The sequence below is a fragment of the Sapajus apella genome, unplaced genomic scaffold, assembly GCF_009761245.1.
Source record: "Sapajus apella isolate SASKATOON/1434 unplaced genomic scaffold, GSC_monkey_1.0 scaffold111, whole genome shotgun sequence".
In the NCBI taxonomy this organism is placed as follows: Eukaryota; Metazoa; Chordata; class Mammalia; order Primates; family Cebidae; genus Sapajus; species Sapajus apella.
The window spans coordinates 2,657,631-2,681,853 of NW_022437051.1; the positions used below are offsets into that span (position 1 = coordinate 2,657,631).

General features: G+C 36.2%; 1 protein-coding gene across 26 annotated transcripts in view; it reads left to right on the forward strand.

Annotated features, from left to right (window-relative positions):
• PARD3 (par-3 family cell polarity regulator) overlaps positions 1-24,223 on the forward strand; it is a 706,589-nt gene that overhangs the window by 464,388 nt on the left and 217,978 nt on the right. For 8 of the 26 annotated variants that reach the window (XM_032259784.1, XM_032259798.1, XM_032259787.1 and 5 more), the window contains 5 exons: positions 1,586-1,745; positions 8,496-8,685; positions 12,722-12,873; positions 13,905-13,949; positions 19,170-19,397. In XM_032259784.1, the coding sequence (XP_032115675.1) occupies positions 1,586-1,745; positions 8,496-8,685; positions 12,722-12,873; positions 13,905-13,949; positions 19,170-19,397 (775 nt within the window). The remainder of the gene's footprint in view (positions 1-1,585; positions 1,746-8,495; positions 8,686-12,721; positions 12,874-13,904; positions 13,950-19,169; positions 19,398-24,223) is intronic. The other 18 variants (XM_032259797.1, XM_032259808.1, XM_032259786.1 and 15 more) reach the window with 7 other exon arrangements.

A 24,223-nucleotide genomic window follows, 5' to 3' on the forward strand; every position in this document is an offset into this window, starting at 1 on the left:
TTATGTAGTTATACTTCTTAGTGTGGGTGTTCATTTAAAAACGATACTCGTTTTTAATGGTAAGGGTATTACTTTTTTTAACCTTTTTTTTTTTTTTTAACCTCTCCAGAGTCTCTTGGAATTTAGGCATTACATTCTTTTAGAAACTGTTCTTTTATTTCTTTACATCAGAGACCTTGAATATTTAATTTACTTTTCAGTAAAGCTGTCAGTTGTAATCTGCAATTTAAAAAAAACCTAATAAAACAAATCCTCATTTCATAATTTAAACCTTATTGAGTCTAATTCACTAGAGCTGCAAGTTTATTATTCTCCTGCAGTTTGACGTGCCTCCAATTGTAATTGTGTTGACCCTTCAATGCATTAAATCTCCCCAGTGCTTATCAAACCAGGAGAGATAAGTCTACAATTCGGAACTTCATTAAATATCTCATTTATATTAAACAGATGATAGCTTCTAACAGAAATAATAATTTGTTCAGCCGAAGGAAGCACGACAGTTGTGGTTTCTGTGTGGGATGAGTGCCTTCTCTCTCGCTGTTCTGTGTGGTGCTGCCCTCCTGCCCACTCCCCCATATTGGCCCTCCCTCTCTGGCTAACACCAAAGCAGCATGAGATATCAGTCCTTGTGGCAAACCTCAGAGCCCGCGTCATGGGAATTGTAGTTAAATGTACTTTGATCCTCCTTAAAACAGAATTGTTTGAAGGCCTTACTAACACGAATCACATACTCATATTATTTTTATGTAAAATATGACTTATCAGACACAGTTAGCTGTTTTAAGAAATGCCCCATACCATTTTAATTTATTGTCATCAAAATTGACATACATTCATTGCTTATTTATTACATTGTATATGTTTTGGAAATCCTCTTACCTTTGTGTACTTCCTTAGAATATTTGGTCCCAATTTTCATATTGTTCTGTATACTGCTAAAGTGATTATTGTAGCTACTGTCATATACTTAAACATTACAGTAAGATAATACCATGATTATTCTTAATTTGTAGCAGGAAGAATTTAAAATCAGTTTGTTGTTCAATACACCCGAGCTGACAATGGGACTCTTTTGGTCTTGTAGAGTAGGTAATAATTCCACCAGCACACATGCAAAAATGTGTGCTAATTGTTAGATGTGTTTACCTACCCTTAAGTATAAGACCTATAGCTAAATTGCAGCTTCTGTTCTGATAAAGCACACCTTTTATAGAGTAACATCTAGTAAAGAATTCTGAATTACACTGTAACTTAAATTGACTTAAACAGACGCTAACAGTCAAATTGGAAAAATAAGCAACAAGCTCTGATTTTAAAAAAGTCTTTAATATACATATTTTTCCTCCAGTGGTTGAAATCTGACAGAACTTCATGGGAGGCACAGTATAAAGTGGCACAGAAAGTTGGTCATTAGGCAGAGCTGTCGTCGCAAATTATTTTGGTACAGGGTGAAAAGTTCTGGTTCATTTGGTACCCAGTCGGATACAGGCCTTGGGCAAGTTGTTATAATTCCCCCATGCTGCTAATGGGCCTACACGTACTGATTTTTCTTTGCCCCCCCGCCCCACCACTCCTTACGCTGTAGCTGAAGTCACCTGGGAGCCCCCCTGGACCCGAGCTACCCATTGAAACAGCGTTGGATGATAGAGAACGAAGAATTTCCCATTCCCTCTACGGTGGGATTGAGGGGCTTGAGGAATCGCCCAGCAGAAATGCTGCCCTCAGTAGGATAATGGGTGAGTCAGGTAAAACTCTGTTTATCACATCTTATTTTGATGCTTTCATTGGTTTAATGAGAGGTTATTAGTGTAATATTAGCATAAATGTTAGTGTGATATTAGTGTAATATCAATATAAATGAAAGTCCTAATGTTTTCAAGATGCAAGAGAACAGGTTTATTAAAGTCATTTGGAAGTGTTCATGTGAAGAAGTAAACCAATCCATTGATTTAAGTGACTTTTAGATCCTGTAACATGAAGAAAGAACCAAAAAGAAAGAGATCATATAAAAATGTTTTCCAGTGATCAAGATATACTTTACTTACTTGCGATAATAAGTGAAGCTATGTTTAAAAGGAATAAAAATTTAACGTTTTATGGCAAGAAGGATTCAAAAGTTATGTATCATTCACAGTGGCACTGCCTGGAGAGGGAGAAAAAATATGTATATAGAGATATATGCACACATACATAAAAATTCACATGTATTTGGTTTGTATTTAATAGGGTGTTACTGTATTTAAATTGTATTTTACTTTTTTGAAGCCTTAGTTTTAAAATCCCGAAACTAGTCTTCTGCATCCTTTGTTTGGATTCAGTACCATCCTGTCTATATGGCCCCCAGTGCGTAATGAGGTTATTAGCACTTGTTTTGCAGCAATTCAGCTTTCTACTAACAGATCCAGTTATTAAAGACTCGCTTTGCCACAGAAGTAGTTGAATTTACTGCGTTGCTCATCTTGGGATTAGCTTGTGAGAGTTTTCAAATTTAAAACACAAGAAGCTGTTTTGATTAAAGTAACACCTGGCATAAAACGCTTTTATTACTGGTATATTTTGCAAGGCTCTCATTTAAAGTGAAATCCTAAGTTTAACTTCATTTTGAGTACATTTAATGCAGATTTAATACAATTCAAGTTTCCATTATGGAGCCTCATTGAAACCGTAATTTATTCATCAGTGAGTGTTTATAGAAAGCCTGCTATTGGCAAGACATTGTGTATATACTTTTGCTGTAGATACAAAGATGATTAAGAAGCAATCTCTGCCTTCAAAGAACTTTCTACCAGGCATGATAGAAAACATACATAAGCATGTCTAGTAGAATTGTCTGTTCTTCCTCTAATCTTTCTAGGTTTCTAGTTCAGAAAAATTGCTGAATTTGTAATTTCTTATTTTATTACATGTGAAACTTAGACAAGTAAGCCTTCCGGTTTTACTTTGTCAACATTTTTCTTCTTACCTGCTTGGCATAAGTGAATGTCAGGGAAGAGTGCCACACCTGTTGGGTTGCACACCTGTCAGGTGAAAGGCTTTGTACATAGTTTATCACTTTTAAATCTCTGCTTTTACTTACCTCTGTCTTCACTGCTGTTGGATTTTTCATACTTTCTTGGCTTTGGTGTAAAACTTCATTTTTGATAAATTATTTTTTTATTGATACAATTTCAGACCCCTGAGACAGATAGAGTGTGCATGTGGCCCTAGATCTGTGTGCACACAAAGTGATATGCTGTAATTTCCCCTTTGTTATAGGAACGTAGGACTTGCCATACTGAATCAGACCATTGGTCCACCAGTTCCTGTAACCTGCGTCCTGCCTCCAATCCCTTGATGCTTCAGAGGAAGGCGAAAAACTAAAACTAAAAATCAAACCAAAAAAAATCCCTAAATTCAGCTAGCGATCTTTTGAAATGCTGTATATATGGGTTGAAGAGTCATTCATTTTCTTCATAGTCTGCTGCCCTGATTTTGTTAGCTACAGCTTCATTAGTCCTCTTCAGTTTGCATTATAGTAGACATTGTTTCCTCTTCCTTCTGCTAGATATGTAATGAACTCTTAAAACTCCACAGGCTTCCCCAGGGCAGTGACTTTTCTCCCAGTTCTGTGTTTTGTGATGTATATCCCCTTTTACCACTTTGGGCTCTGGGTGACAAATGCATTACTATTTAAGGGTAGCCTAAATTGATGTTTTTATGATTTGGATATTTTCTTAAGACAGTTTTTTACAATGTGTACCAGAAACTAGGGATTCTATATAGTTTTACCCTGACAAGTGTATATGCATATCTTGATTCATCTTGTGTTTTGCAAATTTGAAAATTCCTTTTCAGTCTTTATTCTAGTATAATTGGCTGTAAGAATCAAATGCTATTTGTGAAGTTAGTTACCACTTAAAGATAGAAATCCCGTTCAAGATGTTTCCTTGCAGCAGAATGCCAAAACAAGGTATTAGGAGAGTTATGCAGCAAAAAATTGAAGAAACTTGACAAATCACACAGTTTCTGAACGAAAATTTGGATGTATGTTTTTCTGAGTCATAAATTCCATATTTCCAAAGACACTGAAACATTGGATTTCCATTCGCCTAAACGAACAACAACAGTATTTATTAATTTGCACAGTATTTAGGCACGTAGAAATTTCTCAGACTGTTTGGTTAATGATTGCCTTTTATATGTTTAGAATCACTCCTATGTAGACATTAGTGGAGGTGTAGGTATTTACTTCATGATCTGCTAGAATGCAAAAAGAATTTTGTATTGAAATTCTGGCTGCTTTCCTTAGGGAATTATTAATTTTATGTGAACACGTTAAATTTTCGTGTGGAATAATCCCCTATGTGAAACTCTGGGCTAAACGGAGCTTTGAGGCTTTGTGATCCATTCCTATGTGAACACATCCCTGGAGAAAGGCTTTTAAAAGATATACCCCTAAAGGAAGAGTCTTTAGAGTTGGAAGGATGTCAGATGTCATCAGTCACACTTTCCCACTTAACAGACAAAGGAACTAAGTCCTGATATCCATGATGTTTTTTGTTTTACTTGTTTTTGGATATTTCCTTTTTCTAAAAATAGCCTCTCTGGGGGATGCTGAGATCTTCATTCTCTATTAATATCAATTTATAATTATCTACATCTATAAGCAGATTCTGCGAAAGTCTCCAGATCTGATTCTATCCTGATACGCACTGTAACTAAAAAAAATCAAAGATGTTAATCTTTGAAAACAGCCTTCAAAACCACATAATCCAACCGACTTACCTTATATGTCAGGAAGATATAGAGCAAAGAAGTAACTTGACAGAAGTTGCAGAGTTTGTGTACTTCTGAACCAAAATTTGGATGCATGTTTTTCTGTGTCATTAGTCACACCTGATTAGGATTTCCTTGGCTTTTTTTGGTGTCATCCGGGATTGTGACCAAAGGCAAGATTTATCTAAATGTCATCTCTTTTGACAGAATTTCCACGATAATGGATTTTCTGATAGTCCTGGACATTCATAAAAAAGTAATCTGTAGTGGGCCTGACTACATAGGATTCTTCCTTTGAAAATCCTTAAAATTTTTTTTTTTCATTGTTGGTCTTTCTTAACTAACAATAAAAAAACAGCAACAAGGCAGCTGGGTGTGGTGGCTCACGCCTGTAATCCCAGCACTCTGGGAGGCCCAGGCAGGTGGATGACCTGAGATCAGGAATTCAAGACCAGCCTGGCCAACATGTGAAACGCCATCTCTACTAAAAATACAAAATTAGCCGATGTGCTGGTTCACACCTTAGCCCCACCTACTTGGGAGGCTGAGACAGGAGAATCACTCAAACCTGGAAGGCGGAGCTTGCGTTGAGCTGAAATTGCACCACTGCACTCCAGCCTGGGCAGCAAAGTGAGACTCCAGCCTGGGCAGCAAAGTGAGGCTCCATCTCAGAAGAAACCAGTAACAAGGTTGATAGGCATAACTAATTTAACCAGCACATACACTTCATAAAAGACATCACACATTGCCATTTGTAAGCTTGGGACTTTAACTTTTTCTCAACTTTTTTTAGCTGAATAATTTTTCTGTTTAAAACAAAACTGAAATCTTTTGTATCCATTTTAGAATTTATCTTAGTAGTTTCTATATTCATTTATATGTGGTGAGTTTAAGAAGACATATTTAGAATATTTTTATCTTATTAGGAATTTGACATTGAAAAATGGAACATTTATGTTTTTGTTGTGAGTCATGTCACTGGCACAGTTTTCCTCTAGTATCATGTGTGATGTTACCTTCTATGTAAATTTGCCAATGAATAAATGTTTAGTAAACAAACATTTTGTATTTCATTGTTTCACTCCTCTGCAAGATACTGACAGGTTTACTTAGTTTGCAGTTCACTAGTTAACTAGTTGAAGAAAGAGGCAAATTGATCTATCAAAAATAATTTGAAGCCTTCTCAAGTTTTAGAAGCTTTCACATTTATTTTGTGTTAAGTACTAGCAAGCATAATTAAGGGATCGTGGTATTGTCTAGGTGGAGCTTAGTAGAATATGTCATTAAGTTTTTCAGCTGTCTATCACTCTGGTAAAATCGTGGAGCCATATCCCAAAACTATATTCCTGGCAAGCATGTTAAGATATGAAATTTTATATTTTGTGAAATATTAGCCTTCCAAATCATGAGAAAAAAAATGCTAAATTCTTTTTTTACTATGAGGAGGATTTCTTGCCATTTATTTATGTATACAAGATTGTACCACAACAGTTAAGGTACAATATTTCTACTCAGATCAACAATTACAAAAATTGTATACACAATTCAGTGTTCCATATTGCTTATTAGGCCATCTCTCAGAATATAATGTGTAAAACCTAAAGTTTTAGTTTTGTGTTTAAAAATGAGTGCACTATGATTATGCTGTAATATTTCCTTTTAATAGATTATGTCCGTGTGGGGACTTGGTATTTAATATTTTGACATGCCTCATCAGTGATGAGTTGTCCATTGGGGTAACTGGTTTTATAATTCTGTATATTTTGAGGAAAAAATTATGTCTTGAGAAGGAAACATTTCTTTGGCTGATAGTGCTATAATGTCCTACCTTATTGATGAATGATACTTTTGCTGAACAGGTGTCTGTACTAATATTCTAACACTGTAGTAGAAATAAATGAGTGTTTGAATTCAGGTAAGGGAAATTGCTAAGTATTACATTTGATTTACAGTTTTATCATTAGCACTTCATATAAGCTGTTAATTTTCTTTCTTGTTTTTTTGAGACAGAGTCTCGCTTATACTGTTGCCCATGCAGGAGTGCAACGGTGTGACCTCAGCTTACTGCAACCTTCACCTCCTGGGTTCACATGGTTCTCCTGCCTCAGCCTGCCTAGTAGCTGGAATTATAGGTGCACACCACCATGCCCAGCTAATTTTTTGTATTTTTAGTAGAGATGAGCTTTCACCATGTTGGCCAGACTAGTCTTGAACTCCTGACCTCGTGAAACACCCCCCTTGGCCTCCCAAAGTGCTGGGATTATAGGCGTGAGCCACCGTGCCCGGCAAAGCTGTTAATTTTCATAGTTTGTCAAAACGGGTGGGTGCATTTGAAATCAAAGTAGAAATTTTTTTGTGTGTCATGCTGAGAAGAGGTTCAGTGAACTTACAGTATTTCTACAATAAAGCAGTTGATGTTAAATGAGGAATGCAGTTGAAATCTCCAGCAAGTTTCCTTCTCGTGGGTTATCCTGAAAAGATGTAGCAGTTTAAATTTTGCTCCTTGGCCGAAATGTCTAGAACAATATAAACATTTTTAAATCCTTCAAGTGGTATATGCCATCCCTAACATCCTCAGTCACGGACTGAAAAACCTCTGGGCACTCAGATCCTAATTTTTTTGCATCAGGATTACTCTAAGTATCTCTCCTTTTCTGGGCTTTGTTTTTGGTGATAACCATTTTTTAAGTATCACCTGACTGCACCATGTGCCTTTCTCCATCCTGCATTTAATAATGATGCTGCTCAAGTCAGAAATAAGTGTCATCATTTCTTCTGGCAGAAAAGATCATTTTAACCATTTAAAACCCAACTCTGATCTTAACTTTTGCTAAGATTCCCAGCACTTTCTACCCGCCAGTGACCCAGGCAATTACAATACAAGTGAATGGCTTTGGGCTCATCTCTTACACCACCATACAATTATCACTGCTTGTAACTCTTTCTCCTTCACTAGGGCATATGCCCTTTAAGGACAGAGACTGTGTCTTGCAGTACCTCCTCTGCGGCAGTTGCTCAATGAATGAATGAATGAAAGATGCAAGATAGTGGGGCTTAATTTCCTGGTACAATTTTTCTGGTATTTTTTTCTTTCTTTTTTTTTTTTTTTTTTTTTTGAGACAGAGTTTCACTCTTGTTGCCCAGGCTGGAGTGCAGTGGCACAATCTCTGCTCACCGCAACCTCTGACTTCCAGGTTCAAGCGATTCTCCTGCCCCAGCCTCCCAAGTAGCTGAGATTACAGGCGTGTGCCACCATACCCAGCTAATTTTGTATTTTTAGTAGAGATGAAATTTATCCATGTTGGTCAGGCTGGTCTTGAATTCCCAACCTCAGGTGTTCTGCCCACCTTGGCCTCCCAAAGTGCTAGGATTATAGGCATGAGCCACTGTGCCTGGCTCCTGGTACAGTTTTTCAAAGGACATTCACTTTAGAATGCATGTAGCATTTTCACATTAGAAGACATTTGAAAGAGTGTCTTTGACTTTAGGAAACTTAAAACCAGAAAAATTGCATGCAGTGCCCTGAGCTACATAGTTGGAGCATCAGAGGTAGTAATAGACTCAAGGCCTCTATTTGACAGTCTTTTATGAAAAATTAATGTGCTAAATTCTGTTTTGTTCTACCAGGTTGAGCAGATATGTGGAAGGTTAGACTTTTACTAATGTAGCAAAGTATTAAAATTAATAGATGTAACACTTTGATTGATGTCTAGAATTTGTCTTCTTTTTTCACTGGACAGGTAAATACCAGCTGTCCCCTACGGTGAATATGCCCCAAGATGACACTGTCATTATAGAAGATGACAGGTTGCCAGTGCTTCCTCCACATCTCTCTGACCAGTCCTCTTCTAGCTCCCATGACGACGTGGGGTTCGTGACGACAGATGCTGGTACCTGGGCCAAGGCTGCAATCAGTGATTCAGCCGACTGGTAAGCTCACCTAGGGTTGGAAAACATGAATTAATTACAGCCCTGTTTTATGTTTAAGTGGCTTACCACTAAATACAATTAATCTTTTTTTTTAATAGCCATGCTCTGTTTTTTATGGTTTTTATACACTTAATCATCACTCTTTTAATAAAAGATTATACCCCAACCCTGTAAACTTAATTGCTTTAGCCTTCAAGAGCTATAGTTAGTAATGTAACCAAAACAACGACAAAATTACCACCAACCAAAAAACCGTGCCCATTTGTTTCTCAGTTACTTTGTTTGTGATTTATTCTGTGTTAATTTGATGCATTGTTTTGCAATTAAATAAATAAATTATTGGCAACTCCCTAAACTGATTGCAACAGCTAGGTAACTTTGACAAAACTAATAGTTGATGTGTTCTAAGAGTGGGAGAAGCCTTTTTTTAAAGTCTTTTTTAGAGTACTGTAACTATACTGTTTAAAATGCTTTGTAATTGCTTTTAACATAGTGACTTTTAGGGCACTCCCTGCTATTTTTTCTCCTGTGTCTTTGGAAATAGAAGAAAGCATTTGATATTACTGAGCCAATGTATGGCTCATGAATGTGGACGTGTGCCTTAATCTTTATGCCTAGTAATTATATACATCAATAAGCAAAAGCAAAGCCCCTCTTGGGGACGACCTCACAAGGTTATAGTGATAATTAACACAAACCTTGTGAAGTATTGTACCAGAATTTTCTCATTGCCCTTTCTCTGGGGTCTTTATGAATATATCAGCAAAATCATATTTAAATGTTACGGTGTTCCTTCACCAGTTAGCCATTCCTGCTTCCTACTGTTTTTCTGGCTTGTGTCAACATTAAATATTAGATAGGAGGCGTCGGGGGGACTGGCATTTGTTTGTGTTAACATTTTTAGTGATGATCTTAACAAAGTGAACCGCTCCCCCAGTCTTCTCTGGCTCACTACATGAACACACAAAATACAGTTGATTTATCTGTTAATTCTGAAAGTGTTCTCTTGGAGTAAATCTCACCTCTGATTTGGGAAGGTTCATCTCTGGCTTCTCATTTCTTTCTATTTTAATTCTCTTTTTGAAAGCACAGGACTTAAAAATAGAACTACACTCAAACCTGCATGACAATGGCCCATCTTTGAATGAATTTTTTGGTTAAACATAGAAAGGAAGACTACAATGTGAAGTAAAAACCCATTTGAAATCTGCAGATGGTGTGACATTGACTGCTGTGTCTCATATCTCTTTCTGAAAATGAAAGTAGCAACAGAGAAAGCAAGAATTACATAGATGCAGTATTCATCTTAGGGACAAAAGCCTTTGAATCTCTACCATGATGAGAAATTGTGGAGGTGGTCATAGTTATAGATCTGTTTGGGGCCTCATAAAGCACTGTATTAGTGAAAATAGATAAATAAGTAGCAGGGATAGATTGTGGCATTAATTTCCCTCAGGGGGATTTGCAAAATAGCGAGGACTTGTATAATTTTGCCGTGTGGAATGTGGAGCAAAGAAAATAATATGAATGAAGGGTTATCCAAACAAGAATGGCAGCTGTTCTGAATCACAGCAGAAACTGTAAGCTCTTCCAGCCTGACAATATCTTCCCTAATCCTTGATGAAAATGCTATGAAAACAAAAGGCCAATAAGACAGGATTAATAACTGGAATTTTAATAACATTAGGGGTCAGGGTATGGTTACATTTTTTAGAGAATCAGCTGTCATTCCTGCAATCTAACTTGTTAAATATTCTAGTGTACTGTTTATTGTGTCTGAAATTAGTTTAATAGTTATATTGATAGGGAAGAATTAATTTTGTCATGATTTAAGAATATTTAGTTATTTTAAGACTCTTACTAATGCACAAACTCATTTGACATTTTAAATTGTGTTCATTGCACAGTTGTCGAAGGCTATGTCAAATGACTAAACTTACTTGTTTACTTACAGAACATACTATTTTCAGTCTATTAATTGAGGGAACATTAATAATGTGTTTATGGGGGAAATGAAGCAACAAATTCTAATCTTAATGGCAGCATAATTTTAGAGGATGTAAAATTAAAGATGCACCAATATGTGTTTTTCAGGCGAGATTGGCAGTGGCAATTTGTATTTCTTTGAAAAATCTTTTATCAATAATTTCTGCTAACACTGTATTTCAAATTCATTCTGTTCACAAGTTTGGTGCAGTGTTGGGGTTGAGGTTTAAATTATTCTACAAGATGTAAAAAGAATTGATTAGCATGTACAAGGTGACTGGAGAGATCCACTGTCTATATAAAAGAATTATTGGAAATATATTATTTAGAGTTTGCTGCTGTAAAATTGTGTCATATTACTCATCATGTGGGTTTTAATTTTTTACTTCTAGAAGTGTGTTTTTTCACTGGGGTGTTTGTGCTCTGATAATTATAAGCCATGTACACCAAAGCATAGCAGTATGTGAAGGGGCATATGAGGCTAGATGTCTGTCACCATAATGTGTATTACTTTGATCATTTGATATAGTCTTCATTGGGTGATGACTTACTTGTTTAGTAGTTAGCAATTTACATGGAGCTTTCACCTTAGGTTGCTGAATTCTCTCATTAGCTTTTTAAGTGGATGAGACAACTGTTTTCTTTATTGAGCACATTAGTACATAGCTCAAAACATCTCAAGTCACCCTACCCAATGGCAGGACTTTTGCCTGCCCTCTTACTTTTCCAAACATTTAGCTTAGTTCTTCTTTAAGAGCCAACTCTTATTTCATGCACAGTAAATGGCAACTGAATTTCTGATGTGAATCCAAAGGTTGACTATCTTTTTACTAGAATGGATGTTAATTCTCATTAGGCTGTTAAGGGTTAGAAAAGCTTGCTTCCAACAGAAACATGAGGAAGACCATCATAAATTCAGCTGACAGTGGAAGGAGCCCGGGGCATTCTCAGTGTGCTCAGTTAGCTGTAGAGAGGGATGTTCACCCACCTGGCCAGATAGATAAGGTGGCTGGACCTGATACTGTAGGGCTGGTATACTTATCTACCCAAAGTGCCCAGCACAGAGAAAACCCTTTTCATACTATGAACTGTGGATAGAACACCTGATAGCCCTTTAGAACGCATTCACAGATTTTTACAAACAGGAGTGATTCTGGGACATCTTCAACCACTTGCATTGGAGGAACACTTCAGAAGGCATCCTGTTACCAGCGATTTGCCATATGCTTCCTTATCATCCCCACTTGGGCCACTGTGTTGATGTCATCCAAATTGAATGTCATCTAAACTTAGTCATGCTCTTCCTGACTCTCATATACTGTTTATTCACTCATTTGTGCATCCCCAGCATCTGTTTCAAACTCCTGGTTTAGTATTTTTCTTATGAGCTCACAGAGCATAGGGATCTTTCTTATCTGTTATTTGGACCTACGTATCTGGCACAATGCCTTAATCAGAATAGGTTCTAATAAGTGTTTGTTGGATTGATTTCTTTGTTGATTTAATATTTCAGAGAAACTGCAGCCTAATGAAATGACATGCCATAATGACATATATTTTTTCTTTCCTTAAAACACAACATAAAAGACACATAAGAAGGCTAGAATATACTCTTTTTGAAACTTCTGTTTAATTACAATTGATATGGTCACTTGTTCGCTGCCAGTATTTGTATATAATATGTGACAGGTTTCCTGAAAAATTCAATCCTTCCAATATTAGGCTCATTTTTTATAATCACCTTGAAATTATTCTGTGTTGTCAAATAGAGTGAAGAAGCAGAGAGGAAAGTAGAGAAGGAGAAAATTCACATGGAGAAAGAGTTACTCTAAGTATTAAATGAAGTTTGTATTTTTCCATCACCACCTATACAGCCAGTTTTTTTTTTTTTTTTTTTTTTTTTTAATGAACTGTATGTGTGTTATTTAGTTCAGTTTTTCTTGAGGAATACATATATGTATATTCTCACACACAGGTATGTATGAACCTTCCTAAAACGGATGTCTGCTATTAGTAAATATTTTTATGTTTGTATTTTTCTTCACACCAGCTCTTTGAGTCCAGATGTTGATCCAGTTCTTGCTTTTCAACGAGAAGGATTTGGACGTCAGAGTATGTCAGAAAAACGCACAAAGCAATTTTCAGATGCCAGTCAATTGGATTTCGTTAAAACACGAAAATCAAAAAGCATGGATTTAGGTAGTGAGTACAATCTCCATGAATCTTTATCTAAATAAGGTTTAAATGCTTTCAGGATAAAATTGATGGTCCCAAACAGATGTCTGTTTACTTTGAGCAATAGAGAAAATAAATATGAAGTGTGGCAATTTGGCAAAAATTAGTTTTTCTCCGAGTTTGAGATAACAATATTACTCATAAGTGGCATGTTTACATCATATGCAATATGTTAATATACATGTTTTCTTATGAGAAAGGAAACAAACACATATGCATATCATACTATGTCCATGTATCTTTATTTCACAAAATGAAATGTTTTAACACTTTGGCTATTCAAAACCAGTTTCATTGAAATTGTATTTGGTTGGTTGTGGGATTTTTTGAACTGGAAGAGAAAATTTTGGAGAGAAATCATTATCTCAATCCATGTCTGGAATTTGGTTACTTCATGATGTCTTCCTTTCATTGCTGTCCTTTAAGGTTTATTTATTAGAAACTCTCATGTTTGGATAATGAAGGCATTTAATCAAAGTAATTATTTGAGAGTATTTATTATAGAAAGTATTTAAGAGCAAATGAGAGGAGGAAAATAATCATATTTGTTCAAACACCAATCAGGTAGTGTCTCTTTAAATCCAAATCCACCAAAAAAAAAGTAAAATAATTAATTATATCTAGACACTGAATGATTTAAAACCTTTGTTAATCAACTGTAACTTATGCTATTCTCTGGTGGCTGTTTGTACTCCAAGACTAAAAGCATTAACTTATCATATGCGTAAAGAAAAATTTGGTGATGCATTGCCTTGGCTAATTATGATATGCTAACATATAACACACATGTCTGTTAAATGAAATGACTGGCATATTGCATGGAGACACTGCTTTTTTTCCTCCTTTTTTGATTATGAATGTTTGCTTGATGTTTTATAGTATTTGCATGAAATGTTAGCTGAGGATCGTCACCTAACTGAAAAGATCTGGGAATGGTGGAAGCATGATGGGCTATGGGAACTAACTGGGCTAACCATTATACATTTACCTTTTAACAGTAGCTGACGAGACTAAACTCAATACAGTGGATGACCAGAAAGCAGGTAAGAACGGACAGTTAGACTGTTGCCATAGAAACCGTGGCCCACAGAGCTTATCACAATTACCGAGCTGCCAATCACATGCCATGAAAACATACATATTCCCGGCTTACGCAAATGTTTTCTTTGTGGGAAATCAAATTACATAAGAAAAGAAGTATTTTCGGTTACTAAAAATTTATCAGTGGTGTACTTACTAAATAGGAATATAATTTACTGCTTCAAAAAGGCTAGAAACAACCTAGATATTCTTAATTATATTCATGTAAGGATGTTTTATCCCAATTAAAAAAAATCAAAATCCTGAAAATATGATCTATTATAGTAGACTCCTAGGTTTTTAAGTCATCTATGCGATGTCTAGGTTAACATCCAAAAAGTGATTCTCAGAGTGCCAATTTTGATTTGAAAGATAATAGTGCCAGTATAAATATTTTTCATTATAGGGCAATGTCCACTATTGCTATCATTAATCACTCAGAAATCCTTTTTTTTTTTTTTTTAATGCTGAAATTAGCTTGTAGTTAATCTGACATTGGATAAGACTATATAATGCATATGGCTTTGTATCTTAATTCCTGAGCTTGTTTTAAATTCATTACTTCTAAAATACTGCTAAATCATTCCATAGAAACAATGGATTATATTGGACTGGGTTTGCATTACAGTCATTTGTTTTGCTTTTTATGTCATTGTTATATGACAGTAATCAGAGGAAAGTCTTTAAGTGTAGTTAATGTGCTTTGTGCAATTGACCATTTATGACTTATTATAAGTTAGGAATAGCTTTTTAATTATTCTGTGTACAGTATGATGTAGTTACACTTCTTAACACTAATAAGCTTCAATTTACCTTTTTAACCTGCAGTAGTGAATTAGTTTTAGCCTACTTAAAAAATGTGTATCCCACATATATATGAAAAGATTATTTTGTACATGGTTGGAGTTATATTCTCTGGAGTAAAAGATAGATGATAAAAAATACATCTAATAAATCATAAGATTAACTGTATTGCAAGGCAATTAACTGTAGCCTCAGCCCTTACTGAGTCATTGTTGTTCTTATGAAACCTAAAGTTTATTGAATCACAGCTAAAGAAAAATGTTACAGGATAGTTCGCATTTGTAAAATAGTAATTAGTGTTTAGAGTTAGCAGTACTTCGTACTTTTCAAGCAGGGACCCCAATCCAAGTAAATATTCACAGAAACCAAATCGAGCTGCTCAGGTTTAAGGACGTAACTTTATATGCAATGTTAGTTAGGTAAACTGAGAAAAATACTTAATTTAACCAACTCACAGCTGCTATGAGGTAAAGGACAGTTTGTTGTGATCTATAACATAATGATACCCAAGTTATAACTCAGTGCATTTGATAACTTTCATGGAAAGTCATTACATGAGTTTCAAGGCAGATTTTATAGTCTAATCAAAAATCAAACTATGTTTTTGTGTTTTAAAGTGTTAGATTCTAGAGAAAAAAGAATCTTTTTTTTTTTTTTTTTTTTTGCACTATGTGCAGTCTATCCTACCATATTAAATTAGAAAATCTTGGGGCAAAAAATTTTTACCAAGGTATAAAAATACTTGGTCTGTTGGCTTTACATCTAAATGAATAAAATACCTAAGGTAGATATTTAATTATCTCTCTGTCCCCTAATATTAGATAATGAACAGATTTTCACTTATTTTTCTTTCTTCACTTCACTTGAGTTGAGTTTTCAAGAAAGATTATGATTAGTCCAAAGGTTTTGGGGAGAATCATAGTGGCGTTTTAGCATAGAGCATCTGTCTAGCCTAGCCATAAGCCTTTCATAATGAAAATTGAATTACATTTCCCTCTGTCCCTTGCAAAAGACATCCTTCCCTTTCCCTTTTTTTTTGGAGGGGGCAAGAGGGATATTACTAAGTAGGAGTGAAATATAGATCTAGGGAAAATGGTATGATTTTAATTTCCCTCTTTTTTTTTTTTTTTCCAGATTTAGGAATCTTCTACATAATTTCTCCCCAAATTATAACAAGGCAGAACAGGTGTAAGAAGAGAATTGCATTTCTAATAGTCCCATTCTTGAAATATAAAAAATTAGCAAAGTATGCTAATGACCTAAAAGATTTACGTAAAGTAAGAGCTTAAAATATTGTTTTAAAATTAAGATAAAAGATACTGATTTTTATGGTGTAAATAAAAAGTCTTTTTTGTATACTTTATATACAGAATTCTTTTTCAATTTTCATTAATAGTAAAATGCTAAGCTTGTATTGTTAGCAAATCCTTTTAGGTTTTTTTTTTTTTTTTTTTTTTTTTTTTTGAGGCAGAGTTCACTCTTGTTACCCAGGCTGGAGTGCAATGGCACGATCTTGGCTCACCGCAACCTCCGCCTCCTGGGTTCAGGCAATTCTCCTGCCTCAACCTCCTCAGTGGCTAGGATTACAGGCACGCGCCACCATGCCCAGCTAATGTTTTTGTATTTTTAGTAGAGACGGGGTTTCACCATGTTGACCAGGATGGTCTCGATCTCTTGACCTCGTGATCCACCCGCCTTGGCCTCCCAAAGTGCTGGGATTACAGGCTTGAGCCACCACGCCCGGCCCTTTTAGGTTTTTTTTAAGGCACTTGACTGAATCAGTGTGTTAGGGATTTTAATAACTTCATTGGAAAATCCTAACATATCACTCAAAACCTTTGTTACAGTTTCTTTGTCAAATATAGTACTAAAATGTATGTTACTCATGTTATAAATCAAAAGTTAGCAAGCTCTTTCTGCAAAGGAACAGATGGTAAATATTTTAGGTCTCTGTTGCAACTTTTACATTCTACCATTGTTGAATGAAAGCAGCCATAGACAATATGTAAATACATGGGCATGGCTGTGTTCCAGTAAAATTTTCCACATTTGACTCATGGTTTGCTGATCTGTGTTGCAGATTCAGAAGCTGTAGATAATTGACATTTTGTATAATGTTTCCTTATAAAAGTTTTCATCTATACATAAATATTCACTGACCTTCCACAAACCCAGGGCCCACCATCCACAATGATTAACATTTTGCCAAAAGGTTATTTAACAGTGTTATGAATTTAGGGAAACGACTAGATAGGTGAGCTCTGAGGTACACTTACACAATTATTATCTATTGAATTATACTTTCACCATTGTTTTTCTTTCCAAGTTTGCTTGTGTTTATGCTGAGGGACACTGAGTTTTAATAAATGCCATTTCTGATGCCATTTCTGAAATTCATTATTCTCATGCCATTTCTGAAATTCATTATTCAAGTTTTTATTGTTCTGAGAATGCTAAGTAAAATCTCAGCTAACTTTACATAAAGAAAAGTTTAATATAATTAAATGGTGTTTTTATGAGGATTCTTTCTGCAAACATGAAATCTTTATTCATGATACATACTCACATACAAATACATGCACACATACACATATCTTTGATAAACCCAAGAAAGCACCAAATATTTGCCTAATATGTATTTATAGAACCCAAATATAGCTGGTAAATGGTGAAAATTGATAGGCATAATTTATTCACAGAAAGATCTTTCTATGTGAATTGTAGAAACTGTAAAGGTAAATAACCCTACCTAGGAATGGTCGTTTCCCATTCTTTTTGATTCCTTGATTTCTTATTATGTAGGTTTTTGGAACAAAGTTCGTTTTCCTTCCCATGACATGACTTTTATGAGTAATTTAGAAAATGTACTTGTCAAAAATTGTAGTGCTACCCAGAGAAAAAGTAAGATTGATCTCTTTGAAAGAAATATGTCACGTGAACTTTTGTCATAAAATAAATAAAAAAATATAGATAATCCTGTGTTGAGAAAGCTAAATATGACATCTTTTCCTTTTCAGCACAATAATTTGTGGAATATCATTTCTTCATTATGGTCATGTGTTTGCCTTTCTGTTTGTGCTACGTTTTAAACATGTCTTATAAAACAGCTTCATTTAAGATCTGTGAATCTTAAAAAGTTAATTTTTTGTTTTGACTCTTTGAATGTAATTCTATTTTATATTCTGAGCTGTGGAAAGCCTATGTCACAGCTATTTGTTTTCTGGGTATTAACATGATCAACATATGGGCTGATGACCCCATGCAGAGATAAACTATTTTGTTTCTCCTACCCTCCCATTTTTTTTCACCTGTCTGTTTAACAGTCTACATGAAGAACCAGTTCTATAACCTGGATTGCCCAGGTGGTGGTGCACAGCTGGTATTTCAGTCATCAGAAGCTAAATTAGTCTACCTTTGAGTGTCAGGTCAGGCAGTGATGGATAAGGCTGTCTTACCTGGTTAAAGAAATCAGTTTTGATTGCCTTCCACAGCTTAGTACTACTATTGGTATTATCTCTGGCCCTTCTGCTATAGATCCTCAGGAAATAGAGCCAAATTTTTAATTCCTGAAGCTTGTTCCTGTCATCCTCATGAAATGTCCTTGTTAATTTCTAAGCTGTCTTTGTTCTGTCCATCACCTGTTTTCCAAACATATTATTCCCAGGCCTAGAGATAGAAGTATTCATATCCAGTCTCTCCTTTTTTACTTCCCTCTGAGAAAGAGCCCTTGCATAATCTGTTTATATTCAAAGCTTATGTTACTCTTTCTGTAGAATATCCATATTTCCCAGGATTGTTTTTTGCCTGCTGCCAGGTTGTCCTAATTGTTTTGGTGACATGTAGGCCCCCATGCTCTTACTCCTTATGGAGTGTTGTGAGTCTGCAGTTTAGCAAGGAAGAGACTTGATGAAGCACATTGATGTGCATGTCTAACTTCTGTTATAAATAATTTTAAATTGCCAAAAAAAAAAAAGGTTTTCATTTAAGTGCAAAGCCTATTCTTGGTTGCTTACCTTAGCCTTCTCCTCATTGTCGCTTGCTTTTCAAATGAGCTTCCACGTTATTCTGGTTCTTTAGATTATTTCTATTACTGGAGCAAAATGATTTGACAACATTTGATCTGTTGAATTTTTTTTTAAAGTAATGACTTAGAGTTTTTTTTCTAATGCAAAGAGAGAAAATAGACCAAGTCTAATATAAATTTGGAAAAAATTAAAATTAGCAACTATTACTTCAATTATTCTTTGTCTTTTCCATCTACATTCCAGAACTCATTATTGAGCAGTAATTATTATGTCCCTGAAGTTTTCCACAGTGCGTATTCAGATACATACTTTACACTAATTCACACTAACATTTTGTTTTTATAAACCTCCCAGGTTCTCCCAGCAGAGATGTGGGTCCTTCCCTGGGTCTGAAGAAGTCAAGCTCATTAGAGAGTCTGCAGACTGCAGTTGCCGAGGTGACTCTGAATGGGGATATTCCTTTCCATCGCCCACGGCCGAGGATAATCAGAGGCAGGGGATGCAATGAAAGCTTCAGAGCTGCCATCGACAAATCTTATGATAAGCCTGCGGTAGATGATGATGACGAAGGCATGGAGACCTGTAAGTTTACAATGGCTGAAAGAATAACAAAATGTCTCTATAGAGCAGCATTTCTTACCGTGGGCTCCTAGGAGATCTGGGGGTTTCCTAAGAATCTTCAGGGGAATTTCTGAGGTCTCTTAGGTCCAATAATCTTATTTCATAATAAGAAGATGATATTATTTGCCCTTTACTTACATTCCCTCATAAGTATACAGTGGGGTTTTCTGGAGACCACATGTCATGTGATTCTGCATTAGATTGAATGCAGAAGCAGATAGGAGAATCTGTCTTTTAGGCCAATATTAAACTAAAAATTTCTAAAATATTTAACAGTGCCAATGTTCTCACTTCTTTTGGAATATATAATTTTTTTGGTAAAAATATAATTTCTGTAACACGAAATTGCTTTTAAAAAGTAATATTTAAAGACTTTCCTAGTTTTAAATCAGTAAATGTTGCTAGATGTAATCTACATACAAAAATGTAATTTGGAGTACTTAATAATTTTCAGGGGTATAAAGTTATCTTGAGATCAAAATGTTTGAAAACCACTACTTTGTAGTATCTCTGCTAGGGTGTCTCCATTGAATATCTGTAATAATCTGTGATCTTAAGAACACATTTTTGTTTTGTTTTCAGGAATTATTCTTGCTTTCCTGTAACTAAAATAGCAAGCTATATTTGTGTGGGTATATTTTAAAATTGCAAAATATTTAAAGCCAAGATTATTACAAGTCAAAGGTTACTACAAATGTTTTCCGTGGTTTATTGGAGAAAAAATAAATCTATAGATATGTACAAATGTATCCTTTCAGAGAGTTAAACATTTATTAAAGTAACCATTCTTTTAAAAAATAATGGAAAAACTCTACTGATATATTTACTAAGAAGCAAAGGGCTTAGGAGACCTAATAGTGAAAATTGTTGATTGTCTTGTACTGTTTGTAACTACTAATTTATCTTTTAGTGTTTTAACCTCAGATGTGACTCAACCATCAAACTGTTGTGAGAATAGTTGCAGGGACCACAGAATAAAGCTAAAGCAGAGACCAGAGATCATTTGTGAGGATTGTAAATTACTTAGAATTCAACATTTGAGTGGGCCACTTCTATCACATATACCTAAGGAAGATTTTTATAGGGAAGAAGAGTTTTAAATAACAAAGGTCACATTTTGAGAATAAGGAAAAGCTTTTGTATTTTGCTTATACATATAATGCATTTGGGAAGATGAATATTTCTGACATAATGTAATATGCAAAGCATAACTTAGAGGATCATTACACTTCTCTCCACCTCCCCCTGAGTCTCCATCTAAATCCAGGTAGTTTTTTCACTAAATCCAGGCAACTTTTTCAGCCAGTGATTACAAATATATGCAGCCTATTCTTGCTGAATGAAGAGCATATTTCCTATTTTTGCTGCCAAATCTGGTCTCCAAGAGCCTGAGTCCTATGAGCTTTCGACGCTGTTGAGCTTTCTCCCTTTGTAATAATGGTTCCTTGCCATCCTAATCAATATTACTTGACAATTATAGAGCTTGCTTCTGTATGTCCTGGGTGTATATTTAATCAAAAATTACTATGCTTTGTCCCCTTTATATAATTTTTCAGTATCTACAATTTATGATGCTTTTGAACTTTTTTCTTGTTCTGGTTAAAATGTTATTTAATTTCCCCTAAAAAATGCAGTTTGCTGTTATAATAGGTCACTCATTTCCAGTGTAACAGGAGATAGAATACATATGTATATAAGGTGTATTTTTAATTCTGTAGGGACAGCCTCCAGAGTGTCCCGCTAATGTGGACATCTGATTTTGTCCCTATATAAACCTAGCTTTTTTTTTTTTTAAAGAGAGAAATGACAGTTTATTAAAGTTCATTCATTTATCTGTCCTTCAGAGAAAAGGAGTGAAGTGAAACAAATGGATAGACAAATTACAGTTTGCAAACCAAAGATAAAGTTCTGGACAAGACCTGGGAAATACACGTGTGGCAGGTGCCCTAAAAACATGCTGCACCTCCAACCACAAAATGTCATATTTTTCAAAAGTCCTGTTTTTTAAATTTTTTGCAGACCAGTTTTCAGCATTTTGCATATGGCAGAAGAAAGGCAGCTATTATAAATTCCAAACTTTTCCAATTTGGGTTGTCGAAATTGTGTTCATAGGGTGGAATGAGCAAAGAAGTGGAATTCAGGTTACTTGCATCCTCACCTGCATGGTTTTTTTTTTTTCTTTTTCTGAGATGGAGTCTCACTCTGTCATCAGACTGGAGTGCAGTGATGCAGTCTCAGCTCACTGCAACCTCTGCCTCCTGGGTTCAAACAAATTCTTCCTCAGCCTCCCAAGTAGCTGGGACTATAGGCACATACTACCACACCCGACTAATTTTTGTATTTTTAGTAGAGATGGGGTTTTATCATGTTAGCCAGGATGGTCTCGATCTCTTGACCTCATAATTCACCTGCCTCGGCCTCCCAAAGTGCTGGGATTACAGGCATGAGCCACTGTGCCCAGCCATCTACATTCTTTTAAGTAATTTGAGATTTTGGTCAAAACTTCAACTGCTTGAGCTTTAATTCCTTCATTTTTAAAACTGAAGATTTGGACTAGATTACTGACTTTCAAATGGTTTGTCGTAACCTCTGGTCAGGAGCAGTACCTCAGTGGGATTGGGGAGTGGGAAAGGCCACCAGCGTCAACACCCACCACCACCTCCACAGTTGTTTTCATCGCTTTTGTACATCGGGATCCTTCATAAATTTTTGTTTTTAAAAAGGTGGTTTTGAGTATTTAGGAAAAAGTTGTAAATATTCTTGCTTAGATGTTTCGATGGATTCCGAAGTCCTTCCTAGTTTAACATTCCGTGATTCTATGTACCTCCTCACCTTCCTGCATCTGGCACGCTAACCCCCTCACCTTCTGTGATGCCCATGTGGAAAACACCCCATCCGTTTGCATCCTGCGTTACCAAACACAGGGCTTGGCAAATCATAGAATTCAATCAATGTCTGCCAAATGGATGAGTAGGTGAGTGAGGTATCTCACATTGGACCTTGTATGCACTAGCTCTTCAATATCTCAGCAAACTCTTTTTCTTAGAAAAAAAAAAAGTCTTACCAAATGTGGTGTTACTGCTGGTGATCATTAGACCATCAGCTTCCATAAAACTAGAGATGTGATGGCACTTTCTGCCTCCAGCTGTGGAAAGAAGGCCGGCTCAGCCCTCCTTCAGTTTCCTAACCACACCATTTTCCAGGAAAAAGAAATTGAATGGCAGGGTCTCTGGACTTGCTGTCTCTGTGGCTGTGCTGCTGCATTTTTGTCTTTCTGGGCTTGTCTCTTAGCTATGTGTCCTCTGGCTGCATGTCCAACATCCTCCATTGTCTGTGCTCAGTGGACGTCAGGAGAAGTGGGTTCTTTCTTGTCCCGTGGTCCAACTTGGTTACAGCTACCTGTAGAAATTAAAAAATCGCATCCCCCTTGGACCTGGATCTGAAAAGAGGACCATTGTCTAGGCAGATGGTCTTTCTGTCACATGGGATGTTTCCTGAAGATGCAGTGCACCCTGGAAACGTGTGGCTAGAGACTGAGCCACTGTGGAAAAGCTAGGTATGGAGGTTAGTAGGAACAGAGACTTCCCTGCATAGGGCTGCAGTCTCTGGTTTCTACCATCATGTGGCACTTTCCCTCTTTCCAAGTAAGACACTTAGGCGTAGGCATGGTTGATTGCTTGTCAGTTGGGTTGAGCCCCTCCCCAGTGACTATATTCATGGCACCGAACAGCCTGGCCTCTTCTCAGCAGTGTGGAAATCATGGCGCAGGCACAGCAATGGGGCCAAGAGACTGGGGTGGGATCCATGTGGTATCTGGTATCTGTCAACTTCTGCAGCACTTACGTTCTTCCTGTGGAGATGGCAGAAGCCGGCATTTTTGTCTCTCATTTAATCCATCTGGCCTCTCCATGTTGTGTGTATCTGTCTGGATCAAGATGGAGCTTTGTATTCTGGGACCCATTATCTCCGAGGCCCTACCTGTGTTTGACAGGTCAGGGCATTGACAATCTGCTCCCTCTTCTATGCAAATTACATATCCAGCCTGGCTCTCAGCAAGAGACTTCTACTTTCCCATGATAAATCAGTTTCTATTGCTACCAAGAAAATGCATGCAGTAAGATTGCTTTGTTTTCTTTTAAAAAATACATTAATTCTACTTTTTCATAATTAAAAGTTACCAGAAATTGTCAGCCCTAAATTCAGTTTTGTAACAGCTTTTTGTTAAGGTTGAGGAAGTGAAACAGCATAACCAAATATCTCCTATTAATTGTACCTATTGATTTTAAGATACAGCAAGTTCAGAATTTTAAATGTGAGAAACTTTGTGCCTTGCAAACATGAAGGCATGGTCTTCAAACCTGAAGATGGTAGCTTGCATACTTTTCTATACAACTCTTATTAGGAGACAAGAGAAAAACACTTTTCTAGAATATGCATAATTTAGGTTTTCAGTATGAAATTTGAAGAAACTGAATTTACATTATTTTTAAATTTTTCTTTTCTTTTTTGTTGAGACGCAGCCTCACTCTGTCACCAGGCTGGAGTGCAGTGGCGCAATCTTGGCTCACTACAACCTCTGACTCCATGGTTCAAGTGATTCTCCTGCCTCAGCCTCCTGGGTAGCTGGGACTACAGGCAGGCACCACTGTGCCCAGCTAAGTTTTGTATTTTTAGTAGAGATGGGGTTTCACCATGTTGATCAGGATGGTCTCGATCTCCTGACCTTGTGATCCACCTGCCTTGGCCTCCCAAAGCGCTGGGATTTTAGGCGTGAGCCACTGCGCCTG